The sequence below is a fragment of the Antennarius striatus genome, chromosome 8 (genome assembly GCF_040054535.1).
Source record: "Antennarius striatus isolate MH-2024 chromosome 8, ASM4005453v1, whole genome shotgun sequence".
Lineage (NCBI taxonomy): Eukaryota > Metazoa > Chordata > Actinopteri > Lophiiformes > Antennariidae > Antennarius > Antennarius striatus.
In genome coordinates, this window is record NC_090783.1 from 15666480 (window position 1) to 15678931 (window position 12452).

General features: G+C 47.9%; 1 protein-coding gene across 1 annotated transcript; it reads left to right on the forward strand.

The window, feature by feature from the left end:
- Positions 1 to 10110: 10110 nt before the first annotated feature.
- ccdc175 (coiled-coil domain containing 175) lies at positions 10111 to 12312 on the forward strand. Its single transcript, XM_068322340.1, has one exon. It carries the CDS (start codon positions 10111 to 10113, stop codon positions 12310 to 12312), a length of 2202 nt encoding a protein of 733 aa, XP_068178441.1.
- The last annotated feature ends 140 nt before the right edge of the window (positions 12313 to 12452 follow it).

The following is a 12452-nucleotide window of genomic DNA, read 5'->3' on the forward strand; positions in this document are numbered from 1 at the left end:
TGTGTGTGTGTGTGTGTGTGTGTGTGTGTGTGTGTGTGTGTGTGTGTGTGTGTGTGTGTGTGTGTGTGTGTGTGTGTGTGTGTGTGTGTATGCGTGAGTGCGTGCGTGCATGCGTGCGTGTGTGTGTACATCAGCCAATAACACTTCTTTGTGTTTGTGATAGTACATTGTACTGCTGTTCACTATTTAATTTTCATGGTCTGAAAATGATAAGTGTTAAACTCAGTTTAAGAAAAAAAGAAATGATAGTTAATTGACTGTTTACAAAACCTTTTCAATCTTTCTTCTACTATCATCGTTCAAACTTGGTGTTACAACATGTACAGAGATGGACATGTGGTTATAATGCAGAAACAAGACTGTGTCCAAACGTTCTGGTGGGATGTTAGGTCTCTTCCTGTATGTGGCTCCTGGTCCTTCCTGTGAAAAGTCCTGTGCGAGGTTGCCCGCCACTGCTGGGGCAGCCAGGTATGCCCTTGCCACCGTGGCTAACAGTGGAAACTGCCCTGCTTTTTATCTCCACCACTGCAGGGGCTCCACCCCAAAAGAGGTCCCCTTGTCTGGTCTGCCTCTACAGACTCTTCGATGGACGTCTGCCTTCTCCTAGGGGCGGAGGAGAACAGGTCCCCAAGGAGGAACTCCATACCAGAAAGCTGGCTTGGGAGCCAGGATCTGCCAACTCACAATCATCATCTTCCCCAGTTTCACTGTGTTCATCTTCAGGTTCTCTGAACATAACTGGGTGGGATTCTTTGGGGCGTTTACTCCTCCACTTGATGTCGCTTTCAAACTCCGGAGAACCAGGTGATGAGCTTCTCTTGCTTTCTATCTTGCTTTGGTTTCTTCTCCTGTCCTCCTTCACAATCCTGACAGCTTCTTTCTTCAGCCAATTAAAAGTAGTGGTCTGCTCCTTATAAATGACCAGAACACAAATGTTGTGTTATTTTATCCTCACAGTAACTAAGGTTTGCTGAAGGTAAGAGTCAATGTACATTAACACATTCGAACAGCATGTCAACTAAGCATTGTGGTTAAACTGAACACTTACTGATCACTTTGTCTCACGGCATTTACAGAGAAAGGACCAAAGAATTAGTGTATGTGGTCACCAGCAGTTCTTGCTGCAAGGTCTTAAGACTTCTAGGGGAAACACTGCATTAGATATTCATAATCCTGAATACATTTTTAGTTTACTGAAACTGGAAATGCAAATATTGTGTAGACATAACCTGTATGAAAACAACATCAATCCCTAAAGGAAATTCTGTCGGGCTCAGTCAGGGTTTAAACTGACATTTTCAAGGGTTAATTAAATGTGCCCACCAAAGTAAAATCAGCAGTCCAGACGCTGGAACGCAGCCTTCAACTTTGAAACTTTGATAATTACAAAGATGGGCATGGGTTTCATCTTCTTCTTCTTCTTCTTTTCCTTTTGGCTTTTCCCTTCAGGGGTCGCCACAGCGAATCAGTTGCCTCCATCTAACCCTGTCTTCTGCATCCTCTTCTCCCACACCAACTACCTTCATGTCCTCTTTCACTACATCCATAAACCTCCTCTTTGGTCTTCCTCTAGGCCTCCTCCCTGGCAGTTCAAAACTGAGCATCCGTCTTCCAATACATTCACTATCTCTCCTCTGGACATGTCCAAACCATCTCAGTCTCGCCTCTCTGACTTTATCTCCAAAGCCTCTAATATGTGCTGTCCCTCTGATGTACTCATCCTGATCCTATCCTTCCTGGTCACTCCCAAAGAGAACCTCAGCATCTTCATATCTGCTACCTCCAGCTCTGTCTCCTGTCTTTTCCTCAGTGACAATGCCTCTAGACCAAACATCATCGCTGGTTTCACGACAGTTTTGTACACCATTCCTTTCAACCATCCATCCATCTTCCTCCGCCTATCCGGGGTTGGGTCGCGGGGGCAGAAGCTTAAGCAGGGAAGCCCAGACTTCCCTCTCTCTAGCCACTTCGTCCAGCTCCTCCGGGAGAATCCCAAGGCGTTCCTAGGCCAGCCGGGAGACATAGTGTCTCCAGCGTATTCTGGGTCGCCCCCGGGGCCTCCTCCTAGTAGGACGTGCCCGGAACACCTCACCAGGGAGGCGTCCATGAGGCATCCTAACCAGATGCCCGAGCCACCTCATCTGGCTCCTCTCGATGAGGAGGAGCAGCGGCTCGACTCTGACTCCCTCCCGGATGACTGAACTTCTCACCCTATCTCTAAGGGAGAGCCCGGACACCCTGCGGAGGAAAACCACAGCTCGTGACCATAGGTGAGGGCAGGAACGTAGATCAACCAGTAAATTAAGAGCTTTGCCCTTCAGCTCAGCTCCTTCTTCACCACGACGGACCGATACAGAGTCCGCATCACTGCAGACGCTGCACCAATCCGCCTGTCGATCTCCCGTTCCATCGTACCCTCACTCGTGAACGAGACCCCGAGATACTTGAACTCCTCCACTTGGGGAGGGATCTCATCCCCAACCCGGAGAGGGCACTCCACCCTTTTCCAACTGAGGACCATAGTCTCAGATTTGGAGGTGCTGATTCTCATCCCAACCGCTTCACACTCAACTGCGAACCACTCCAGTGAGAGTTGGAGATCACGGCTTGATGAAGCCAACAGCACCACGTCATCTGCAAAAAGCAGAGAAGCAATACTGAGGCCACCAAACCGGACACCCTCAATGCCTTGGCTGCGTCTAGAAATTCTGTCCATAAAAGTTATGAACAAAATCGATGACAAAGGGCAGCCTTGGCGTAGTCCAACCCTCACTGGAAACAAATCCGATTTACTGCCAACAATGCGGACCAAACTCTGACATCGGTCATACAGGGACCAAACAGCCCTTATCAAGGGGTTTGGTACCCCATACTCCCGAAGCACCCCCCACAGAACCCCCCGAGGCACACGGTCGAACACCTTCTCCAAGTCCACAAAACACATGTAGACTGGTTAGGTGAACTCCCATGCCCCCTCAAGGACCCTGCGGAGGGTGTAGAGCTGGTCCACTCTTCCACGGCCAGGACGAAAACCACACTGCTCCTCCTAAATCCGAGATTCGACTTCCCGACGGACCCTCCTCTCCAGAACCCCTGAATAGACCTTGCCAGGGAGGCTGAGGAGTGTGATATCCCTGTAGTTAGAACACACCCTCCAGTCCCTCTTCTTAAGAAGGTGGACCACCACCCCAGTCTGCCAATCCAGAGGCACTGTCCCCGATGTCCACACGATGTTGCAGAGGCGTGTCAACCAGGACAGCCCCACAACATCCAGAGCCTTTAGGAACAATGTCCCGCGTTGAGGTCAGCAGCACCCCATCCCCACTATACACAGTGTTGATGCTGCACTGCTTCCCCCTCCTGAGACGTCTGATGGTGGACCAGAATTTCGTCGAAGCCGTCTGGAAGTCGTCCTCCAAAGCCTCACCGAAATCCTCCCGCGCCCGAGTTTTTGCCTCACCAACCACCAAAGCTGCATTCCGCTTGGCCAGCCAGTACCCATCAGCTGCCTCAGGAGTCCCACAGGCCAAAAAGGCCTGATAGGACTCCTTCTTAAGCTAGACGGCATCCCTTACCGCCGATGTCCACCAATGGATTCTGGGGTTGCCGCCACGACAGGCACCGACCACCTTACGGCCACAACTGCGGTCGGCTGTCTTGAAAGTGGAGGCACAGAACATGGTCCACTTAGACTCAATGGCCCCTGCCTCCCCCTGGACGTGGATGAAGTTCTGCCGGAGGTGGGAGTTGAAATTCCTTCTGACAGGGGATTCTGCCAGGCGTTCCCAGCAGACCCTCACAATACGTTTGGGTCTGCCAGGTCAGACCGGCATCTTCCCCCACCAGCGGAGCCAACACACCACCAGGTAGTGATCAGTTGACAGCTCCGCCCCTCTCTTCACCAGAGTGTCCAAAACATGCAGTCGCAAGTCCGATTACACAACCACAAAGTCGATCATCGAACTGCGGCTTGGGGTGTCCTGGTGCCAAGTGCACGTATGGACACCCTTTTGTCTGAACATGGTGTTTGTTATGGACAGTCCGTGACGAGCACAGAAGTCCAGTAACAGAACACCACTCGGGTTCTGATCGGGGGGGCCGTTCGTCCCAATCACGCCCTTCCAGGTCTCACTCTCATTGCCCACGTGGGCATTGAAGTCCCCCAGCAGAATGATGGAGTCCCCAGTGGGAGCGCTGTCCAGCACCCCCTCCAAGGACTCCAAAAAGGGTGGGTACTCTGAACTGCTGTTTGGTGCATAAGCACAAACAACAGTCAGGACCCGTCCCCCCACCCGAGGCGGGGGGGCTACCCTCGTCCACTGGGGTGAACCCCAATGTACAGGCGCCAAGCCGGGGGGCCATAAGTTTACCCACACCTGCTCGGCATCTCTCACTATGGGCAACTCCAGAGTGGAAGAGAGTCCAACCCCTCTCGAGAGAACTGGTACCAGAGCCCAAACTGTGTGTGGAGGTGAACTATATCTAGTCGGAACTTCTCGACCTCACACACCAGCTCGGGTTCCTTCCCTACTAGAGAGGTGACATTCCACGTCCCAAGAGTCAGCTTCTGTAGCCGGGGATCGGACCACCAAGGTCACCGCCTTCGGCCACCGCCCTCGGCCACCGCCTTAAGCCACCGCCCAGCTCACAATGCACCCGATCCCTATGGCCCCTCCCACAGGTGGTGAGCCCATGGAAAGGGGGACCCACGTTGTCCTTTCGGGCTGTGCCTGACCAGGCCCCATGGGTGCAGGCCCAGCCACCAGGCGCTCGCCTTCAAGCCCCACCTCCAGGCATGGTTCCAGAGGGGGGCCCCGGTGACCCACGTCCGGGCAAAGGAAAATGTGGATAACTCCTACTCTATTTCTCTTCCTATCTACACCATGATAGAACAACTTAAACCCTGCTCCTAAACTTCTAGCCTTGCTACCTTTCCACCTGGTCTCCTGGACACACAGTATGTCTACCTTCCTTCTCTGCATCATGTCAACCAACTCTCTACCTTTTCCTGTCATAGTTCCAACGTTCATTATCCCTATTCTCAGTCCTATACTCTTGGCATTCCTCTTCTCTCTCTTCCTTCCGGACACACTTTCCTCCTCTCCTTCTTCGACCAACAGTAGTCCAATTTCCACCAGCACCCTGTAGTTCAACAGCACCATCTTTTGTACCAGTAACAGTAAAAGGAGTGGAGCTGACGCCTCTTCAGAAGTGATGGTTTTTGTCCCATTTGAGAGAAGTTATAAATAGTCCTGAACGCTAAATTGGTGGCAGCGGTGGGAGCCACTCACAGTGTTATGAGATGTATTTATGTGAGTTTGACTAAGTAGGACATCACTGAAGGCCTAGGTGTAAAACGTACAACCCGCTACTGTTCAGACTATTGTACTGTAGTTGTGGTTCAATGGAACGGAAAATTACCAATGCAGTTTTATCTAAGCTTCCATTCAAAAGCTTTTTAACCCATGGATGCACAAGTTATCGATACATCTGCTCTTCCACAGGAGAGGTGAAACATGACCCCATGGACTGTTTTTCTTCAACAGCTTCGAAATGAAAAGTTCTAATATATTCATATTCCAGATATTCACAATAAAACATGTTTGTGAGACGAAACCGTTTGAATTATTTATTTGTTTTTTCATTTACTGGAAGAATTTGCAGCATAAAAAAAAGATCTCCACTCACTCTCTGCATCTGTCACAAACTACTTGTTTGTCACAAACTACTTGCTTCTGGCTATGACCGCTGCACACAGGGGCACTGCATTTGATGCAGCAATCAGCGGTTTTCCGATCTTTCTTTCTGGGACACAACCTGCACCTCTTCCGCTGGCGATGTGTGTCTGTTCCCTCTGGACGGGTCGCAGCAGTCTTTGTCACTCCGACCCTTTCCATTGCGGCTGTGATATAGGCTGGTAGGTTCAGGGTATCTTCCATTCGACTTATCATGTGAGGTGTCACAAGCTTCGTTGAGAGCTCCATGAGGAATTGTCGTCCTCCACAGGTGATGCCTGTGTAAACTTCAGGGTGCTGAGCCCTGAAAAGTGAATAGGCATCCAGAATAGCGACATCAATCATGTTATACCAGAGCACCATGGTACATCTCTGCGTCTGGCGTTTGTAGGTGTAGTTGCCAACCATCTGGTCCATTATATCCACTCCTCCTTTCATCAGATTGTAGAAGAGGACCGCTTATAGTTTTTTCTGGTTTCATCCACTGTCTTGCTGTGGTGCATTGTGTTAAGCAGCAGAACAGCCTTCCCCTTCTTTCTTACATAACTGATCATGGTCATGTTGCCATTGAACCCAAATTTGGTGTTGTGGACCTCTCTGGACCTGGAAGCCTTTATGACCAGAGGAATGTCCGGCTTGTTCTGTCGCAAGTTCCCACAAAAATCAGACCCTCCTCCAGGAGATGCTCTGCAAGAGGGACGCTGGTGAAGAAATTGTCAGTGATGATGCTGTGACCTGTGTGTCTGAATCCACTGCACAATTGATGGACAATGTTTTCCCCCAGATTATTCTGGACATTTTCCACTGGTTGTCTCCCTAGGTACACAATCCCATCAATTCCATATGGGCTACATGCATCACAAACCCAGAAGATCCTTATGCCATACTTGGCGGGCTTGTTCTGCATGTACTGCAGAAGCTGGTTGTTCATCCACCGTCACACAATCACTGAGGATGAATTTATACCGGCAGTTGATCCGGAACAGGTCCCATATGTGGCAAAAGGGTGCCAGGCGATCTGTTTGCAGTCGGTCGGCCCTGGTCCATTTGTCATCAAAGCATAAGAACCAGCGAATGTCTTCAAATCTTCTAACTGACAAAGTGGCCTTGTACAGTGGGTTGTGCAGAGGACTCCTGAAAAGCGTATGTACAGGCACATACTTCTTCTTGCTTCCTGCAAGAATGGTCAATCCAATGAAGGCCACCAATTCATCTTTGGTTATATTTCTCCACTCTCTCCCCGTGCCTGAGGCTGCTCTTTCTTCCTCCTTGTTTGTGCATGTCAACACCTCTTCTACTATATCATCAAACATGAACTCCTTCCATGCATCTATTGGGGAGACAGTCCTAATCCCAAGTAGAGGTCCTGGCCGAATACGTTTAAAACTGTGACTTGGTGTTGCAGCCTGTCTGGCGGTAACTCTGCCCAGTATGAGGCCTTTTGGCTCCGTCGGTCCAGCACAACATCCACGGCCTCTTCAGACGACTCATCAGGGAACACGTGTGTGTCTGACAGCCCTTGTTCAGTGGGGGACAATAGGTTGGGTCTTCCATATCTGAGATGTCAGAATTCGAGTTAATGACTGTGTCTGGTTTGTCATTCCATTCATCCTGGATCATTTGCAGAACACGGTCCACAGAGAACAGAGCTGGCCTCCTATTAGCCATCTTACTATGAATAAAATATAAAGTCAGAGAGGCCAAACTGAGATGGTTTGGACATGTCCAGAGGAGGGATAGTGAATATATTGGTAGAAGGATGCTGAGTTTTGAACTGCCAGGCAGGAGGCCTAGAGGAAGACCAAAGAGGAGGTTTATGGATGTAGTGCAGTAGTTCTTAACCTGGGTTCGATAGAACCTTAGGGGTTCGGTGAGTCGGTCTCAGGGGTTTAGCAGAGACGGAGGTCAAGACAAAACACCCGACATCGTGTCGGGTGTTTTTTGCCGAACATACACGAATCACCGTGTACTTTTTACACATTGTGTCGATTCATGATGACACACCCCTCTTAGCCATCACTGGCTGCAGGTGATCACACTACATCGATTAGCCTACCTGTGCTACATGGGATTTTGCTGATTCAGTAGTTGATTTATGCCTGTCTTGATGATACGTCCTCTGATTGCTTTCTTAATATTTTAATTCATAGTAACTATGTTGAGCAAAAAAGAAAGTGGTCTGACAAATATGTACAACACGAAATTACATGTATTATACTGTATATATACTGTATAACGGAACGTGATGGGAGTCAGCATTCTGGATGATTTGCAATGTCAAGTTGAGCAACTCTAGTCTCATACTGGCAAAAATAAAGGAACACTTCCTTAACCTGCATGGAATTCAAATGACACAGACTTCGCTGTGAAAATGACATAAGAGTAGCACTAGCCAAGGTGAAGCCACACATATCTGAACTGGTCTCTCAATAACAACAGCAGAAGTCACACTGATTTGCAGGTAGGTCATTTCATGTGAGTTCATGCACTGTCTTGGTTTTGTTCTTTGAAAAAGGTGACATTAATGCACAATTCATTAAATACACCAGTAAAACATAGTATACTTATGTCTTAAATTGAAAAAAAAAAATTATTAAAGAAGGGTTCGGTGAGTGAGCATATGAAACCGGCAGGATTCGGTACCTCCAACAAGGTTAAGAACCACTGATGTAGTGAAAGAGGACATGAAGGTAGTTGGTGTGAGAGAAGAAGATGCAGAAGACAGGGTTAGATGGAGGCAACTGATTCTCTGTGGAGACCCCTAAAGGGAAAAGCCGAAAGGAAAAGAAGACCATTGATTTAACCGGCAAAGTGATCACACTTTAGATATATTACTAAAAAATTAAGTTCATACAGAAATGACTTACAAGTTATATGAGCCGGCCACAGATTTGGAGGATATATGCGGTGCAGCAGAGGTCGTTTGGCTTGCTGACGGCCCCGGTTGTGTGTGTGGAGGCCTTGCCGGATGTTGCAAACACCTGCAAGGCCACTGGGGGCTGGGAACAGGGTTGCGAATGCCCGCCAACCTGCTGGAGGCTTGGGTTGTGTGTCTGGAGGCGGTTCACGGGGCTGCTGAAGTCAGCTCCCGGGTGAAGAGCTTGCTGACACCGGTTGTGTTGATTGGAAAGTTCCAGCAGAAGTGAATAACTGACAACAGGTGTCTGAGTGGGACACCAAAAGTGGCTGAAAAGTAAAGGTTCATACGAAAATCCATATTTGTGGTCATATGTGACCCCATTCATGGCAGAGTGGGTTAGTGATACAGAAACTGAAATTTTTTGAGAATTCATTATGTTTTAAAAATGAAAATGGCCTCATGTCACAGACATATTTTATGAGGAATACTGGAATATGACTACATTACAAGCTTTTATTTTGAAGCTGCTGAAGAAAAACAACCAATGGGGTCATGCCTGACCACACATGTGCATCAAAGGGTTAAGAGTGAAATTTGGCGTTCAGCGAATCGAGATTTATTTCTTTTGGCATTATTTTACCTCAGACTGATATAACTTCTTGTAATACATTCAGTCGCTGTAATTAGGAAATGAGGGTCAAATTCAGTGATTTTATCATATTCTTTTCTCTCATTCCTCTTCGTCTTTGGTTTGTTGTTTTAGTATTAATGAGTTCTAAGTTTTCGCTACTTGTATTTTTGTGCGTGCAAAATGTAATGAATGTGTCTATACTATAATAATCAATAAATCGAACTTCCTTAGATAAAAACATAGGGGGTGAACAAGGCCCGGTGTGGCGGTGTGGTCGTCTTTAAGGAGGGGTGCCAGTTTTTCCGCGGAGGAAGAAACAGATCGTATCTCAAACCCTTCTATGCTGATATGAGTGGATCAAAAAAAGAACTGGCAACACAGAGGCTCGTCCGACCCCCGGGTTTCTCCTCCGGTGTCAGACTCACCCTCGTCCGACACACTAGCGTTATCTAACCTGCGTTTTCAGCTCGCACACACGTTTTTGGCGGATATGAATGAAGATATAGATGATTTGAGGGCCTGACAGGTAAGAACTTACCCCTTGTTCACGACGCTCCTTCATTTTGCATCGTAAACATTGTATCTAAACGAGAAATGGAGACCTAACACAGGTTTCTTGCTTCAAACGCAAACCTGACTTGTGTGTCTGTGGACATTTTTACGATGTTCCGGTAAAGGTAAATACTTGTTTCACACGAACGTATAGTTAGCTTATGGTTCGCTACCGCTAACAACTTTTTTGGCTTCTTCGACTTGCCGTAGTGAGCAGTCTTCTTCGTGCTGGGACACTTGTTGCCATGGCTACCCCACACAAGTTTTAGGAAGTAGAAACCTGAACGTACAGCTGTTTATACCACGAAACATTTGAACTCCCAACAAAGAGAATGGCCTGTCGTCCGGAGCCAGACTTCCCGGCTGTCATGATTGCTCTGGAGCACCTGAAGGAACTGAACCTGCAGCTGGAAGAAGACAGAATCCCATTCTTTCATGAAGCCAGTCTACATCTGACAGAGATCACAGCAGCTGTCACTGAGCTGGAGGCAGACAGACGTGCTGCTCACCAACATTTAGAAGTGGAAACCATAGAAAATAGTAAGTTAAGACATCACATTAACAGTATAACAGAGAAAATGAGCAAGGAAATAATGTGTGACGCCGCAGCTGCCCGTGCATCTAACGCTGAGGAGATGGAGAGTCTTCAGAAAGAACTAATATCAGTGTCTCAGCTACGAGAAGCTGCCACCTTGAGGCAGGAAACCCTCCGGAGTCAAAACCAAGCGCTGTACCCAGAGCGAGAGCAGGTGAAGGTTGAGCACGGAGAAATTGTTGCTGCTCTGAATGATCAAATCACCGTCAAGTACGGCTTACAGATGCAGTTAGATCAGAAACGGGGACAGATAAAGGAACTCAGGTCTCGTACTGCTGCAGTCAGACAAAGCATAATAACATCACAACAAAACATGGTGCTGGAGAGAGAGTTGTTTGCAATGAAACGAGACAGCCTGTCCAAAGAAAAGGACCGGATTGATGGAGAGGTTAAACAGCTGGAGCAAGTAATAGGTAGGATCAAGGGAGAATTGCACCGGGTTCGTAGCAAGAAACAAGAAATCAATGATCATCTGGGTGAGCTCAAGATTCGTGTAGCCAAGCTGGAGAGCAATTTACAAACACAGACCACATCTTGGTGCCAGTGTCTGGAACAGTTGGAGGTGGAGACTGTAAAGCATCAAGAGATGAAGCAACAGAGAGGGACACTGAAGTCGGAGCTCCGTGCACTGAGAGAGGAATTCAGTGTTAAAAGCCGGCGTCTTCAAGAAGAAATTTCCACATTTGAATGTAAGATAGAGGAGCAACAAGCACTGAGGTGCCTTTGTCAAGATTCCCTGGCTCAGAGTCATGAAATGTTCAAACACCAGCGCGATGAAGAGGATGAAGTCAGGGCAGAGCATTTCTGTGTGTCGCAGAAGCTGAAACAGTCAAAGCTGCAGCTGGAAGAGCACATCGCCTCCATAGTCAAACACAGAACAGAGATTAAAAAGATGAACAAACAGATTGCAGCGCTCCAGGAGGCTGAGACGATCAACAAGCGTGTGTTTGTGATAAATCGGGAGGAGATGAACATGAGTGTGAACACAGAGAAAGGGAACATCATCCATTTTGAGGAGGAAAAGAGGCGGCTGAAGATACTCTTGGATGAGGCAAGAAAAAGCCAAGAGGAGCACATGTTGAAAATGACTTCTGATATTAATATAGCCAAAAGGAGATACCAGGAGCTTCAACAAGAAGAGGCTCTACTCCAGCAGCAGCATCCCGCGAGCACTGATGCCAATTTGCTGATGAGCTACATGAGTCAGTGTGAGATTGAATACAGAGAAAAAGAGAACAAAGTGCATCAAGAAATAGAACAGTGTACCTCAGAGACAGTAAGCATCACTGGCACGATCGAGGAGAAGCAGAGGAAGGTGGAGGAAAAAGAGGAGAGGCTGAAGGAGCTGCAAGCAACATGGAGGGAAGAGCAATCCAGGCACCAAAGGCTGGAAATGCAGACCTCGGAACTGAAGAGGAAGAAGAGCAACCTGGAGCTGTCAATTCAGGACCTAAAGGAGAGAACCAGCGCTCTGTTCGCACCCAAAGAGGGAATGAAGTCTGAGCTGGAGGAGCTGCGAGAACATTACATGGAGGTGCTGGACAAACAGGCCTCAGAGTTAAGAGCTGCAGAGATAAGCATCTATAACAGCAGGGTGAAACTGGAGCAGGTGGGCGTGGAGAACAGCAGGATGGAGCTCCGTGTCCGACAGATGACAGATGACGCTGGCAGAGCCAGGGAGGACAAAGACCGATACCGGCATGAGGGTCTCCAGGTCAGACGGGACGTCCAGGCTTTGCTTGACTGTTTACACAAAGGCTGGAGACAGGATAACCTGCTCACTCGTGAAAATCAGAGCAGGGCCAGTCGTCTTCTGGATCTGATGAGCGCTGATATGAACTGTTTAAACAGCAGGACGCAACATTTAGAAAACATCAGCACGCTGCTACGTCAACTGATGTTAGACTTTAGCAAACAACTAGGATATCAAAACAAATGACAAAACCGAATTTTCTGTATCTGTGGAATATTTAAAATCGAAATGAAAACTTCAGCAATCTTCAACAGAACTCTGTGGACTTCATTAAAGGGTTCAAGTTGCCATAAGAAAGATTACAAATGTACAGTAAAGCAGTGACG

What these genes read in the sequence shown, in the direction of transcription:
- ccdc175 (XM_068322340.1), top strand. Translation starts at nt 10,111, where the DNA reads ATGGCCTGTCGTCCGGAGCCAGACTTCCCGGCTGTCATGATTGCTCTG.